At 44.6% G+C, this 15,928-nt stretch overlaps 1 protein-coding gene across 1 annotated transcript; it reads right to left on the bottom strand.

Annotated features, from left to right (window-relative positions):
• Nucleotides 1–2,228: 2,228 nt before the first annotated feature.
• Nucleotides 2,229–5,980, bottom strand: LOC306852913 (uncharacterized protein; the record flags this gene model as incomplete). Its single annotated transcript, XM_079390031.1, has 6 exons — nucleotides 2,229–2,804; nucleotides 2,888–2,985; nucleotides 3,317–3,367; nucleotides 4,414–4,647; nucleotides 4,957–5,286; nucleotides 5,821–5,980. 5 exons carry the CDS (start codon nucleotides 5,978–5,980, stop codon nucleotides 2,900–2,902), a joined length of 861 nt encoding a protein of 286 aa, XP_079246157.1. The 3' UTR covers nucleotides 2,229–2,804; nucleotides 2,888–2,899.
• Between the last annotated feature and the right edge of the window lie 9,948 nt (nucleotides 5,981–15,928).

Genomic DNA, 15,928 nt, shown 5'->3' with positions numbered 1-15,928 from the left:
GCTGCGTAACAGGGATCAGAGTGATTAAACCTGCAGAACCCATCCAGACCTGAAGAACAAAACACACACAGAGAGAGAGAGAGAGAGAAATAAATAGTCTATCTCTTGAATCATAAAATAAAATCATACACAAATGACACAAAAAATTCAACAGAAGAATCATCTGACAGACTCCTGGCCTTTTTTCACACTTCTGATCTCAGGAAAATGTCATATGTGTCTCTCCTTCTGACTTACTGAACAAAATCATAACAGATTAAAATTTAGTGTGTGATAAATAAATAAAAAACTGTTAAAATAAAACAATTTAATTAAAAATATAAAATATTAGCTAGTTTGTATGCCCACAGTCAAAAAGTATATCTAAATGTTATATTATTAAAATTTGATAATATGATATTATTAAAATAATCTATCATGCTTTCACTTTCTACAAACACTTTATGCATTTTAACGTGATATTCTGATCATGCAGAATTGTTTGTCTTTGTCCTGCACTTTCTGTTCAATCCTGTTAACCTGTGACATTTCTCTCTTTATTAATAATGGCTCAGTCTTTCTGACATTATATTTAACGGACAAACATTATTTGATGAATCGTCTATATAATACCATAAAGTTTTTTTTTTAAATTAATATGTTTACAAAATTACTGAAATCTTCCAGCACAATGAATACAGAGAGAAAAACACACTCTAAATACTCCACTAATAAAAACTGTCAAGAAGATCAGAAAACACTGACTAGATCACAGCAGACTCTTAATGCAATATTACAACACATGCTTCTTATCAGAGGTTCTGCTGACTGAACAGCATCATAACAGAGTGTGATGTGAAAGAGACTCACATGCAGCAGTTTGCAGCAGCATCAATCCAAGGATCAGCATTATTTCACTAAAATCCAGTTTCCAGAAGAGCCCGATCCCAGCAGAAAAGTGTGGTGCTGCTTCAGATCGTGACATGAGTGTCTGGACTTCTGTCCGTCTCTGTTCTGGCTCTCATGAAGCGTCTTCACAGCGAGACTCAGACTGGATTGACACATGAGGAAACCTCTGACCACTTCACAGAGGAAAGAGGAAGTTTCCTCTGGCGGGGGAAGGCAGAAAAGGTGACATCTAAAACAAGAGAGTGAAACTAAGAGAAAGATGGAAAAAGAAGTGACATTTTCAGGCATAAAAATCTTGTTTTAGAAGGAACAAGTGGGAAGGAGTTGTAAAATAGCTAATTATGTAAATTACTTGAATGATTCTCCTGCAAATCAAATAAAACAGTATCTTTACTGATTTTTATTGAGAGCAAACCAGAATCTGGTCTAGATGTGAGTGTTACAGCAGGCTGTTTGTAATATCTTCCTCGCATTGAGTGTGTGATGGTGTTCGTAGCGTTTGACTCAGATCCAGTGTGAACGAAGAGAGGATTCTGGACTCACTTTTCTGTTTACTGGAGCTGAGACTCATATGTTTGCCATTTCTGCTCAGAGCTGCTCACAGCGACACCTGCAGGAGGAGACAACTACAGCTGCACTCCACCGAGCTCTGCTTCCATTCATTCAAAACATCATGCTTTAAAATAAACTTTAACTTATTTATAAGCTACATTACAGATGATTTTAGTTAAATAAACAAATTATTAATCAGTAATTACCGAATAATTATCAGACTATTCATTATTGCATGAATAAATGAAAGATTAGGCCTACATTAAAACATCAAATTCACATTCTTGCTTTATCAAGATTCTATAAAAAAATCTATATTTTCAGCTGTCAGGCTGGATTTGGCAGAAAATACAACGTTTACCAAGCTCACGTTCATAAACAGAAGAAATGTCTGGACCCCTGTTTACAGATTCATCAGTAAACAAACTACGAAGCACGTAACATGCAATTTTATGTTTCAAACAGTTTAGTGTGACAAAAAGCAAATCTACAAATTATTGCAAATAAACATTATAAACAGCTATTAAAACAGTACTACAAATCTATGATTTAGGCCTAATGATTGACTTTCAAAGACAAACTCTCTCTCTTTGTTATTAGCGATATCCAGAGGAGGACACACGAGTTCTGAACCCATGTCCTAAAATTAAATTAATTTGTATAGTTTTATTTTTTTATATGTCGTTGTTTTACGTCTAATTCACTGATGTGTGCTTTATGTTAATATTAACTATATAACAATATGAATGAGCTGGTGACTTATTTTTTGTTAAAGTTGTTTTTATTTTAATTGATCTCAAAAAGCATAACAAATACAGCATTGACTCCATTTACGATTCTTACAGAACGACATGTTTATCAGTTTTCTATAATGACACAAAGATTTTGTGAAGAAAAATGCACGTATGTGGTTATAAACAGGTTAAAAAAACTGCACATGCAAACAAAATTCAGAAAACACCAGACACCCCAAAACTGAGACACGGGTGAAGAGCTTCACACAGATAAAACATAAAGAGACACTGTATATAAAAGAAATCAGCTAAAACCAACAGAATAAAGTAAAACAGTAATGGTATAAAATACTGCTAGTTCACGCAAAGCATAAAGACAAATGAATAAATAAGCATCAAAACTGCTACTAAAAAATCTAATTAAAGAAGAGCTAAACCTGTAGCAAACATCTCCTGGTTTATTCTGTAGGATCTCCTGCTGTTGACAGGTGGAAGCTGGATTCATGTGAGAATCTGTGACATTAAGAATCATTTCTCATAGCTGTGATGATCTGCTGCTGGTCTCATGCATATTCTGCCGTGTGTTCATGTCCTTCTCTAAATGTTCTCGTTCTCAGTTTATGATCTTTCCTAAAAGCATCACATTATCATCACCTTCCCACTCTTAATATTTGCATGTCAAATCCATAAAGATGATAATAAATGTCTCTCACCTGACATGTGTCTCATGTAGATGTGAAAACCTCGTACCAACCCAACAGAACCATGAACTGAAAACACCAGACCCGCACAAACACAGACGCTGAAGACACTGAAAACAACAATCAGACAGAACTCACAACCCATCCTTCCTGTTTCTAGAAGTGTGTTTAGTTAAACCCGTGTCACATTCTGATGTCTGTGTGCTATTGGTCACTGCAGAGGACAAACTAGAGTCACAGATGCAGTTGGTTCAGTAATAAAACATCAGCGCAGAATAGCCTGCTTTCTCTCTCTGAACCACATCAACACAATTCACCAAAGAGCCCAATTAGGAGAACTGACTGTTTTGCGTTATTGTTGTTGATGTGTTTTTTTATGGACATTCATGTATTAACCCGCTCTATGGGTGAGATTCATATCAGCTGATGAGAAACTCGTACCATATTCTGAATCCTTTGTCACTGTTGAGGTCACAGATGCAGTAGTTAGTCCTGTAACAAAACATCATTGCAGAATCACCTGTTTTCTCCTTAATAAAAATTACATAATTTATCATTTTGAAGTATTACATGGCCAATTAAGAGAATTGATTTGTTTAAATCTCCTGAAACCTGTCTAATATTTTGTATTCATGTTTCACTGAAGGTTTTTAGGGGCATTAAACCATTTTGCACTCCTAAACCATTTACACCTCAAATATCATTTTTGACATATGACAAAAATTTTAAAAAGGGAAAAAAACAAAATTATACATTCTCAATATATTAATGGGAAGGAAAAAATATCTAGAAATTATAATTACTATAATATGTGGAAAATAATTATATTATAAAATTGTAAAGTATACTGTATGCTGTAATGGTTGTATTTGTTTTCCATCTTTAAATTATGGCAATTAAAATCATAGTATTATCATCATAAAATACCTGAGAGAAATGTATCATATGCAATTGCATAGATTGAAAATAAATTTTTTCAATTTTTTTAAATCACTATAAATAATTGCAATTACAAAATAAATCTAGAACATTACAGTAAAGACCATTTAGGAAGCAGGAGTGCTTTTAATTCTCATAAAAAAAGTAAATGCAAATAAAACGAACGGGTTGTAAAATAGTCCTAATTTTCTTCATGCAAAATATAATTTCTTTTGATTTGGGGGTGAAATGTTTGTTTGTCTGTTCATAATTTATCAACTGAAAAATAGAAAAAGTAAGTAAATAAATAAAATACATATACACAACAAACAAAGACAAAAATATTTAACTTAAACTGGACTAAATCTAGTCTCATTTAATTAAAAAAATAATAATAATAACGTAAGAAAAACAACTAAAATGTAAAGAGTTCTAAAGGAGATAAAACCATCACAGTTCATTAAAATACGCATCAGAAATATTGCATTCTGTCATAAGGGGATTTCGTGGTGAAATGTGACTTGCACATGTTCTTGACAGGTTTTGTGAGATTCGCTCATCTTCATCACTCTTGTTGCTGTTTTTATAAATATGCAGACATTCATGTATTAGAAGCTCACCAGGACAGGGTTTGATGCTAACAGTCTTCTGTCCGTGGCTGACGTGGTTCTTCACACTGCAGCTGATGTTTCCATCAGTTCCCTCATTCAGATCAATGCTGGAGTGTCCATCCATCAGTGGACCTCCATTCAGAGTCCAGTTGTAGAGGATCTGATCCCCCTCAGAGGAGCAGGACACCCTCATCGCCCCACTGGAGGAGCAGCAGGTTAACACTTCCACTGAGCCAATAGGAGCTGGAGGGAGGGACACGTGACAGTCACACAACTCTTTCTCAACTGAGCCAATGTCAAGACATTTCTAAACATAATGCATTGCTGAGGTGAAAGCTGGACTTAATTAAACATTCAGCGTACAGTAGATTAGTCATGTGACAACAGTATAGTGTACAGTAAGCAACATGCATTTTGATGCACACATTTTAGATATTCAATAATGAGCTGCAGGAATAAAAACCTTCACAGCTGTTCAGCTGATTCATTTGAGAGAGTGAGGTCTTTGGAGAACATGAGATTGTAATGATTCTGATGAGAGAGTTTCTGTACCTTCAACATTCACTTGAAGATCTGTAGATGTTTCTGTGCCGTCTGAGTGAACGAGAGTTACTGTGTAATTCCCTGAATCTGCTCTGATCACACTGTTTATTATCAGAGTCCCATTAATGACTGTAACTTCAGGTCTGTTACTATAAAGTTCACATTCAGTCTCTCTCATCTTGCCATTCTTTACTCTACAAACTGGATCAGTTGTTTTGTTGTAGTTTATTCTCTTTTGTATCTTCATGTCATATTTACTAGCGTTCAGCAGATTGAGTTTGTGCCCCAGAGCTGCGTAACAGGGATCAGAGTGATTAAACCTGCAGAACCCATCCAGACCTGAAGAACAAAACACACACACACACAGATAAATGTGTTTATAAAGAAAGACAGAAGAACAGTGGATTTGAAGGAGTGAAAGAGGAAAGACAGGGAGCTGTAAGAAAGTAAGTAACAGAGGAAAAGTATCTGAACCACTTTTAATAAAATGTGAACTAAGTTTGCGAGGTAAAGTAATATGTTTATACTGTTATACTTTACAAAGAGAGATTTCTCAGAAGAGTTTATTCAGATGAAGGAGGGGGTGATGAATTTAGACTCCTTGTCACATAATTAACTAATGAACTGAAACCAGTCAAGCCACAAACTTCAAATTTTGACTTTATGAGTCTGTAACGCTGTACTCCATTACTGTGACTTAAACTCTTACATCTCACAAATTAATTACTCCACTAACTCTACACTATTAAAATGCTATTAAAACACGAAACAAAACTTAAAACTGAAAACAATAGTACTACATCACTGCAGACTGACTTTTTTCATATTTGAGAGATTCATCAGCAGCATGAGTTTGATGTGAAAGTGACTCACATGCAGCAGTTTGCAGAAGCAGCATCAGTCCAAATATCAGCATCATTTCTCCAAAGTCCAGTTTCCAGAAGAGCCCGATCCCAGCAGAAGAGTGTGATGCTGCTTCAGTCACACAGTCACTTGTTTCTCTGACAGAAGAGCCCGACTGACACTCACTCATCTGTGTACTCACAATATATTAATACACCTACTGCAGTTTCTGTGAGAGAAAGGGAAGTTGAGATCATATGCCAATGCAGTTTGAGGTTTAGCGTCTTGCACAAACCAAGTTACAAAAATAACTAGTACATAAATGAGTTTTTCTGTTATTGTGTGGCCACAGGGAAAAAATGGCTGTGGTGAGACTGAGAATAAAAACCATTGCTGAAATCTACTAAAGAAAACGTCTCGGTTACGTATGTAACCCTCGTTCCCTGAAGAAGGGAACGGAGACGTCACGTTGGTGACCAACGAATTGGGATCTCGCTTAGAGAGACCAATCCCCTACGAGAGTATCTAAACGAGCCAATGCACATTGGCATGCGATTATTGCATCCAGCTGCCGCTAATCACAGCGTGAGTATAAGTAGGCAGCGGGTGCAGCGCATATTCAGGTTTTCGCTGAGGAGCCGAGCCGGTGACCCGGCCGCTCAGCGGTGGTACAGCAGCCGTGGCGACGGGACGTGACGTCTCCGTTCCCTTCTTCAGGGAACGAGGGTTACATACGTAACCGAGACGTTCCCTATCAGTCGGTCACTCCGAGTCACGTCGGTGACCGACGAATTGGGATCCCTACCAAAGGGCCACGGATACTGCCCCTTCCAGTGTCCTGTGGAAGCCTCCTGTGCCCCTATTTTTTGGCGCAGGTCAGGGCTAGCACAGAAGACCAGCTACTGTTGTCATGGCACTACCCACTCAGTAAGACTGGATAACACTGGGAAAAAGCGCACCCGTTCCAGTTGGAACCGGACGCTGCGGAAGCTCGCCCTTCCCAAAGGAGGTCCGGAGCAATTACGCATATGATCAACCTTTAGGCGCATATGGAAATTAGAGGAATTTGTACCTCATGGAATTTGGCAGAAGACCTGCCGGGGAAACACGGCTCTCAGGCTATACCGTGGACTATACACATATGGGGTCCACTAAGGCCTTTCATATGGAACCCAGCCCTCTACCGGTTCTCATGGATTCAACGAGTGAGGGCCTAGCGTCAGATGCTCCACCACATCTGACTGCCGAGGGGATGGAGGAACTCGACAGGGTCTACAGTACGGACTCTCTGGAGCAGTTTTAGCAAGCCGACCCGAAAACGGAACCTCTCAGTGCTTCTACCCATTTGAGGTGAGAACACAGGAGGAAACCGGTTCCACACGAAGGCTATAGAACCTAGCGAACGTGTTAGGGGTCGCCCAGCCCGCAGCTCTACAAATATCTGCCAGCGAAGTGCCACGAGCTAATGCCCAGGAGGATGCAACAGCTCTAGTAGAGTAAGCTCTCAACCTGAACGGGCAGGGCACACCCTGTACCTGATAAGCCAGGGTGATGGCGTCCACTATCCAGTGGGCCATCCTCTGCTTGGAGACGGCCTTCCCCTTCTGCCGGCCTCCGTGACAGACAAAGAGCTGGTCTGAGGTCCTGAAGCTTTGTGTTCTGTCAACGTAGCATCTCAGCGCTCGGACGGGAAAAAGCAAAGCAAGGGCTGGGTCTGCCTCCTCCGAGGGCAGCGCTTGCAGGCTCACCACCTGGTCCCTGAAGGGAGTAGTGGGAACCTTGGGCACGTAGCCAGGCCGGGGCCTCAGGATTACCTGGGAGTCAGCCGGCCCAAACTCTAGGCACGAATCATCGACCGAAAATGCGTGCAGGTCCCCTACCCTCTTGATGGAGGCCAATGCAAGCAGGAGCAGAGTCTTCATTGAAAGAAACTGCAGCTCAACTGACTGCAAAGGCTCAATGGGGCCTGCTGTAGTGCTTTCAGCACTAGAGACAGGTCCCAAGAGGGTATAGAGGGGGGCCGTGGAGGATTTAACCTTCTTGCCCCCCTAAGGAACCTGATGACCAAGTCATGCTTACCCACCGACTTCCCTTCCACGGGGTCATGGTTGGCAGCAATCGCAGCCACATAGACTTTAAGGGTGGAGGGAGACAGCCTTCGCTCCAACCCCTGCTGCAAAAAGGAAAGCATGACTCTGATCGGGCACTTTCGGGGGTCTTCTCGGTGAGAAGAACACCACTCGACGAACAGGTTCCATTTCAAGGCGTAGGCCTGTCTCGTGGACGGCGCTCCAGCCGAAGTGATGGTGTCAACTACCCCTTGGGGTAGGTCACCTAGAACCTCCGCGTCCCGTCCAGGAACCAGACATGAAGTTTCCAGCTTCTTAGGTCTGGACGCGGGTGCCAAAAGGTGCCCCGTCTCTGAGTCAGTAGATCCTTCCTCAGAGGAATCTGTCAGGGAGGGGCTGTCACGAGGATCATCAGTTCTGAGAACCAAGTCCGAGTGGGCCAGTACGGCGCCACGAGCAGGACCTGCTGCTCGTCCCCCCTGATCTTGCATAGTATCTGTTTTTGCGAGAAGGCTCACTGGGGGAGACGCATACTTGCGAAGGCCCCGCGGCCAGGTGAGCTGGACCGTCTGGGGATGGAGTCTCCATTCTCCGGGGAGCGCAGCTCGTGACAGCTCGTCGGCTGCCCGGTTGAGCAAGCCCGGAATATGAATGGCACGAAGCGACCTCAGATGCTTCTGACTCCAGAGGAGGAGGTGGCGGGCGAGTTGCGACATGCGACTGGAGCGCAGACCACCTTGTCGGTTGATGTACACAACGGTCGCAGTGTTGTCCGTGCGGACGAGTATGTGCTTGCCTCGTAAGCGCCTTCTTAGACGGATCAAGGCCAGACGTACTGCTAGCAACTCTAGGCAATTGATGTGCCAGTGCAGTAGGAGGCCCGTCCAAACCCCCGACCCTGCAAGCCCGTTGAACGTGGCGCCCCAGCCGGTGGTGGAGGCATCTGTGGAAATCACAGCAAGCCTGGAGACCTGTTCCAGGGGCACTCCTACCCGCAGAAACGAGAGGTCTGACCACGGGGTGAGGGTTCGGCGGCAGGCCGGTGTAACTTGGACCCGGTGAGTGCCGCGCTGCCACGCCCACCTCAGGACTCGGCCATGGAGCCAGTGTTGAAGCGGTCTCATATGAAGCAGCCCCAGAGGCGTGACTGCCGCTGGAGCTGCCATATGCCCCAGTAGCCTCTGAAATTGTTTCAGTGGGACCGCTGACCTGCTCTTGAACCTACTCAGGCAGTTCAACATCGACAGAGCACGTTCCTGCGTGAGGCGTGCTGTCTGGCTGACCGAATCCAACTCCATACCGAGAAAAGACCAGTTGTGCGAACACCAAATCCCTGTGTTCGCACAACTGGTCCTGAGACTGAGCCAGTATGGGCCAGTCGTTGAGGTAGTTGAAAACGCGAACGCTCTGTTCTCTCATGGGAACAAGGGCTGCCTCCGCAACTTTCGTGAAGACACGGGGTAACAGGGACAGCCCGAAGGGCAGGACCTTGTACTGATATGCCCGTCCTTCGACGCAAACCGCAGGAATGGGCTGTGGCGCGGAAGGAATCGACACATGGAAGTACACGTCCTTCAGGTCGACCGCTGCAAACCAATCTCGGGGACGGATGCACCCAAAGATGCGTTTCTGCGTGAGCGTCTTGAACGAAAGCCTGTGAAGGGCCCAGTTCCAGACACGCAGATCCAAGATTGGTCGTAATCCACCGCTTTCTTGGGCACAATGAAGTAAGGGTTGCAAGCCCTGTCTTCATATCGGCTGGAGGGACCGGCTCCATCGCGTCCTCCGCCAGTAGGACAGCGATCTCTCCACATGAGACACGAGCATCAGCTGCCTTCACTGCTGTGAGGTGGATGCCCCTGAACTGGGAGGAAACTGAACCGCATAGCCGAGTCAGATGGTCCCCTGGAGCCAGCAAGACGGGCTGGGTAGACGCAGGCACCCAGACACCGTACAAGCGGACCAGCGGGACCACCGACGTACCCGCGGTGGGGCAGCGAGGTGGAACACAGGAACACGGCCCGTGGCGGACCAAGGGGTCTGGGTGTGCGGTGCACGCTTACCTGGTTCCGAGGTTGGCAGAGGGTGCGTGAGTAGGGCCTTTGATGACGCTCTCGAACCGCCCACTGCTGCCAGCTGGCGAAGAGGAGGATGAGCGCGGTCCGGAGTTGGTCCGTCCGTGACTCTCCATACCCTCTTGGGACCCAGAGGCAGAGACAACCGCTTCTTGTCGAGATTTTTGAAATAGAAGAATCTCCACCCGGCCCTCCTCCGGGGGAGGGGGAGGCGCATACGCCACCTCCCAAAGCAGTCCTCTCTCTCTCTGGGTCGCCCGTCCTGCGCCTCTTGCTCTTCCGCTCACCGCCAGGTTTGACGGGGGCCAGGACGGGCGGGGCGGCCTGCCTACGCCCAGCTCAACGGCACCGCCTCTGGAAGCTGCTGCGGATGCGGTGCGGGAGCAGGGACGGACGCAGGGGCCGCCCTCGGCGACAAGCAGGCTGGGGCGCTGCAGCCGGCGGACGGGTGGAGGCAGCAGCTGCCCGCCGGGGCAGGAGGTGTTGGATCACCTCAGCCTGCTCGTGAGCAGCCGAGAACTGCTGGGCCATGTTCTCGACTGCGTCGCCGAAGAGGCCAGTCTGGGACACAGGGCCCTTGAGGAACCGATACTTTGTCGGTGTCCCCATGTCGACCAGACACAGCCAGGGGTGAACGTCCTGGACCACAAGTGTGACCGAGGACCGAGGTACAAGCTCTCAGAGCTTCCGGACCGTAACCACCCCCGTGCATGTCCTCAGTGCTTTTAGCCTGAGGACCCTGCAGTAACGCCGTAGCGAAAGGTGGAGGCAGCTTCCCCACAGGCCATATAAGCACCGCCGGACAGACCAGACGAGTACCTACAGGCCCGGAAGGGGAGGCACGGTTCGCCCCGCCGAGTGGAGACGGTATTAGGACACAACTGCATCGCAACCGACCGCTCCACCGGGGGGACCCCCGTATACCCCCTAGCTGCGCCACCACCGAGGGTGGTGAGGGGGAGGAGCTAGCAGGGCGGTTTCTGGCAGTAAAAGGTGCCGTCCACGACCTGGTAAGCTCCCCATGCACCTCCGGGAGAGAGGCACTGGGGCAGGGCGCTGAGAACCAGCGCAAACTACCCCGAGAAACCAGTTGTCCAACCTCGAGGGCTCAGGACATGGTGGGATCTCCGCTCGAGCCCTACCCTCTCAGTGGCCCGGGAAAGCATAGCCGTGATTTCTGGATCCGACTCAGGCTCTGCTACTGCCGGAGCAGCAGCACAGCCGAATCTTCTTCCCCAGAAAGCTCCGGCTCCCCTCCGATGCAGCGGTTGACATCCGGTCATCGGGAGGAGCGCCAGGGTAACTGCTGGTGCTCCCCTTGTAGAGGGCCCAGCACGCTCCACTGACAGCTCAACTGGTTTTGGAGCGCAAGAGAGGCAATGGTCCCTCAAGGGTTGGTTCCCTGGAGGGTTTGCCACCATGCCACCGCCTGAAATGGTCCCCGTCTGTCTGCAGCCAGAACGAGAGCCAAATCAAGGCAGGGGCAACAGAGCTCCGTCCCTTTGTCGAGGTATCGGAGCCTGGCCCACAACTCCAAGATGATCATCTTCCCACCATGAGAAGATGCCTCATCCACGAACGCCACCTCAGCATGCTTACTGCCCAGGCATGTGAGGCAGTGATCATGACCATCACCCGGCACCAGGTAACGACCGCATCCAGAAACGCACGGGTGACACGTTGTCTGAAGCAAGACCCAACTCGTCTTTACAAAGACGCAACGTCGAGTTTGCCAGATGCAACGTCGTCTTTAAAAAGACGCACCCGTGAATGCTCTTTTAGAGAAATCACTCTTTCAGTGTGCTGAAGCGCACAGGGGAGATGGCCACTTGCAACACAATCAGGGGGTAGTGCAGCCTGATGTGTGCAATCCACTCGACACAGGAAGAACCACCGCGGCTGAAGCGCCGTACCGCCAGCACGAGAGTCTCCCAAAGAGCGTGCTTAACTCGTTGAATTCACTCGTCAGCAGAGGTCAGGAGCAGAACAATGTAACCGCTCGGCTCCGAAGCGAAAAGCTGAATATGCGCTGCACCCGCTGCCTACTTATACTCACGCTGTGATTAGCGGCAGCTGGATGCAATAATCGCATGCCAATGTGCATTGGCTCGTTTAGATACTCTCGTAGGGGATTGGTCTCTCTAAGCGAGATCCCAATTCGTCGGTCACCGACGTGACTCGGAGTGACCGACTGATAGGGAACTTCTGTCACGATTTTCACATCTTTATCGATTTTTATCCAAATTTGAATCCATGAGGTCTGGCACAAAATCATAATGGACAATGCTCCCTGTTAACTTCAATGTAAATTTGACCATCATAAGTACATGGAAACAAAATATGAGGGACAAAATTACCTGCGTTGTGAATCAAATATACAAGAAAATCCAGCTAAATAAACCAGGCGTCATAGGGATTTTTATAATGTCAAATTTATGCCCTGCATGTGTCATTTTAAAATGTATTAACAAAGGTCTCAGTGATCACATTTCTCCTGATAAAGAATCTCAGTTTGTACTGAAATGACACTGAGATCTCTGTTGTTACTCAAGGTCACCACACGAGGTCTCCATCAGCACAGCTCTATCAATGTGTTGCTATAGGAATAGCTGACTTTTTCAGCCTCAAGTCTTATGGGGTTCAATTTTGATTGGATTTGAGAAAATATTTCAAATTTTGAAATCAGATTACAGCGTTGTTTCATTTGAAGAAATTGTGACAGAAATATATTACTATTGCATGGTAGAATGTTCTTCTCAAGGCAATAATAATAATAAGACATTTATATTAATTCATCAAAATTAATTACACAATTCTATACATTTTTATGAATTTTAATAAATCCAGAATAAAATTCTAAAACATTCCATATGGCTATATTGTTGTAAAATATTAAGTAGAAAATGTTAACGTTTAAAGTATTTAAAAAATATTAAAGTTTTGTAAATATAATTTATTAAAATTATTAAAACAGAGTCCAGAAAATTGAAAATAGAACATTTAAAATTCCCGAAAAATGGAAGTTCTAATGACATCTAAGACTAAAAAGTGTAGTAAGCATATACTTCATCACTGTTATAATTATGAGGGGGTCCTTGGTAAGTGGCCCCTGCCCTACACCACCATACTGCTTCGAGGACCTGAGGCAGATGTTCTTTGTGGTGAGTTTTGTGTGATTCCCCCCACCAAAGATAAACTAAACTTAATAGCTATGTTTAAATGCACCCATATAATCAGTTTATAATTTGATTGATGGCTCAATCAGACTGAAAACCTTCATCTAAACACCTCTGACTCAAATTAAATGTCAGTTGAATTGGAAGACACGATGCAGACCTGAAATAATCAGATTAAGAGGAAAAAATTAAGCATGAAAATGCTTGAATCCAACTCTCCTCTTAATCAGATTCAAAAATACCTTGCACAGACACTCAGTACCGTGATGCAAATGATTAAGATATGTTTTATGTCAAGTATATGAAGACTTTATTTGCAGAAACAGATAATTCCATTTTTCTTTTAATTTTCAAAAATCATGTTTTTTATTATGTAGTCATGTTTATTGTGTTTTTTTACTGTTTTTTTTTTAAAGTTATTTTTTAACCTAGTCAAAACAACCTGACTGAAGTTGGACTGAGATTAATTGGAATGCACAATGAAAAAAACATGATTTCTGAGAATTGTTAAAAACGGAGTTATCTGTTTTTGCATATGAACTCTTCATATGTTTAATTACATCTCATGTCATAAGAAACTGGTCAGTGGAGGAGACTGCGGATTCTGATTTACCAAATCTTTGCTTAAAAAATTCTTCTGGTATAAATGCTAGCTTTCTTTTTGGATATGTCATTGTGGCAAACACTCATAGTAGCTCCATGATGGTTGCTTTCTCCAGTTCTGAATGTGTAAACTGGGTTTTGTTCAGATTACATGTAATGAACATTTAAGCAAATATGTTAAATTAATTGCAATATTTAGGGTTCATGTAAACAAAACTGAGTTCCAATTCTAAATAATGCACTGCTTCTGCTGCCACCTGCTGGATAAGTGTAGAGTAACAGGTTTTCTTCACTATTAGCTGAGTAAATCTTTACAGATGCTTGATAAAAATGCTGATCCAGTCTTAATCCTTTTATTTTCCAGATCAGTCTCGACCCACCCATTAAACAGGGTCAGACACGTTATCATTTCCTCATCATCCTCTTCTCCAAAGATGAAGATATCAGTCTTGCTCTCAACATGAGTGAGTGAGTACACTGAACATTCTCCCTCGGCCAGAGGCATTAGCTTTGCTGACTGGATCTGTCTCTCTTCTCTCTAGGGATGAGGTGGAGAAGCATTTTGAAGGCATGTTGGGGCCACTCTGTGAGATTGTCAGCAGGGTCAAAAAGGTCAACAGGAAGCACACAGTGCCTGGAAGCTTCCAGGAGTTAACACACAAACAGATGCTCTTATAAAGATATTAAACTCAACATTTTATGTTTCTCATTATAGGGACAGCTAGCCATTTCAATCACTATACATTTAGAGAGAAAACAAGTTTGCACTTGTTTACAAAGGTCTGTCTTCAATGATTTGACTTTATTGCATATAGTTGAAAAAAGGTCTAAAATCTTTTAATAACAAATATTGTGCATGTAAAATCGCATATTGCCCACCCTAGTTCTAGATGAGATGTTGGGCTCGTTTTGGAGCTTTTACTGATGTCAGTCTTTATCTGTGTGTGTGAAGTCACTCAGGTTTTCAGTGTATAAAGTGTGTGTATAAGACGAGTTCAGGGCTGCTGTTTCCTCTGGAGAGAGGCTTCATCTATGTGCACAAGCCACTGGTTCACCTGCTCTTCGAGGAGATCTCATGCATTAACTTCGCCAGAGGAACCACCACTCGCTCCTTTGACTTTAAAATAGAGACCAAGCAAGCAGAATAACCAGTACACCTTCAGACACTGAGAGGTAAACTGTCTCTTCTTTAAAACATCACCTCTCATCTGTCTTATGCAGGGAAGAATATGGAAAAATCTTTGACTTTGCCAATGCAAGAAGCTGAACATCAAGTACAGAGGATTTAAAGAGATCATTTCTGTTGTTTTCAAAACATTTATTTTGGTTTAAGCAAAAATTCACAAAAGTAAAATGCACAGTAGGGCTGGGCAATATAATAAAAATTTATTGTTATAATTAATTATAGTTAGAAATTATACATTTCCATTAATGTATTTGCTGTGGGGAAAAGTCTATCAATATTTTATAAATCTATAAACAATCTAGCTAAAAACACAGTTAGACTACCATTTAAATGTTAAGGATGGGGGGCTGAGGCTCATACTGGATTTGCGTCTTCTGAACCGCTCAGTCAGAAAGCTGAAGTTCAAGATGCTCACTGTCAGGCAGATCGTGTCTCAAATCAGGTCCGAGGACTGGTTTGTCACGATAGACCTCAAAGATGCCTATTTCCATGTACCCATCCTTCCCCCTCACAGGGAGTTCCTGAGGTTCGCTTTCGGGGGCAAAGCGTACCAGTATCGGGTTCTTCCCTTTGGCCTAGCACTCTCACCCCGCACTTTCACCTGCAGGGCATCCGCATACTCAATTATATCGACGATTGGTTGATCCTCGCTCAATCAGAGCGGTTGGCAGTTCGGCATCGAGTTGTCGTTCTCGCCCACATGAAAGATTTGGGGTTAAGACTAAACGCCAAGAAAAGTGTGCTTTCTCCAGCTCAGAGAACCACTTATCTAGGCGTGGTGTGGGATTCGGCCACGATGCAGGCTCGTTTGACCCCTGCTCGGATCGAGTCGATCCTCACGGCAGTCATGAGAGTGCGAGAGGGCCAGCCATTCACTGTCAAGCAGTTTCAGAGGCTGCTTGGGCTCATGGCAGCTGCGTCCAACGTGGTTCCATTCGGCCTGCTGTACGAGGCCCCTACAGTGGTGGCTCAAGACCAAGGGGGTCTCCCTGAGGGGAAACCCGCTCCGCGCTGTCAAAGTGTCACGCC

The sequence above is a fragment of the Barbus barbus genome (assembly GCF_936440315.1).
Source record: "Barbus barbus genome assembly, chromosome: 33".
Classification (NCBI taxonomy): domain Eukaryota; kingdom Metazoa; phylum Chordata; class Actinopteri; order Cypriniformes; family Cyprinidae; genus Barbus; species Barbus barbus.
This window is presented reverse-complemented; position numbering and strand designations above follow the sequence as displayed.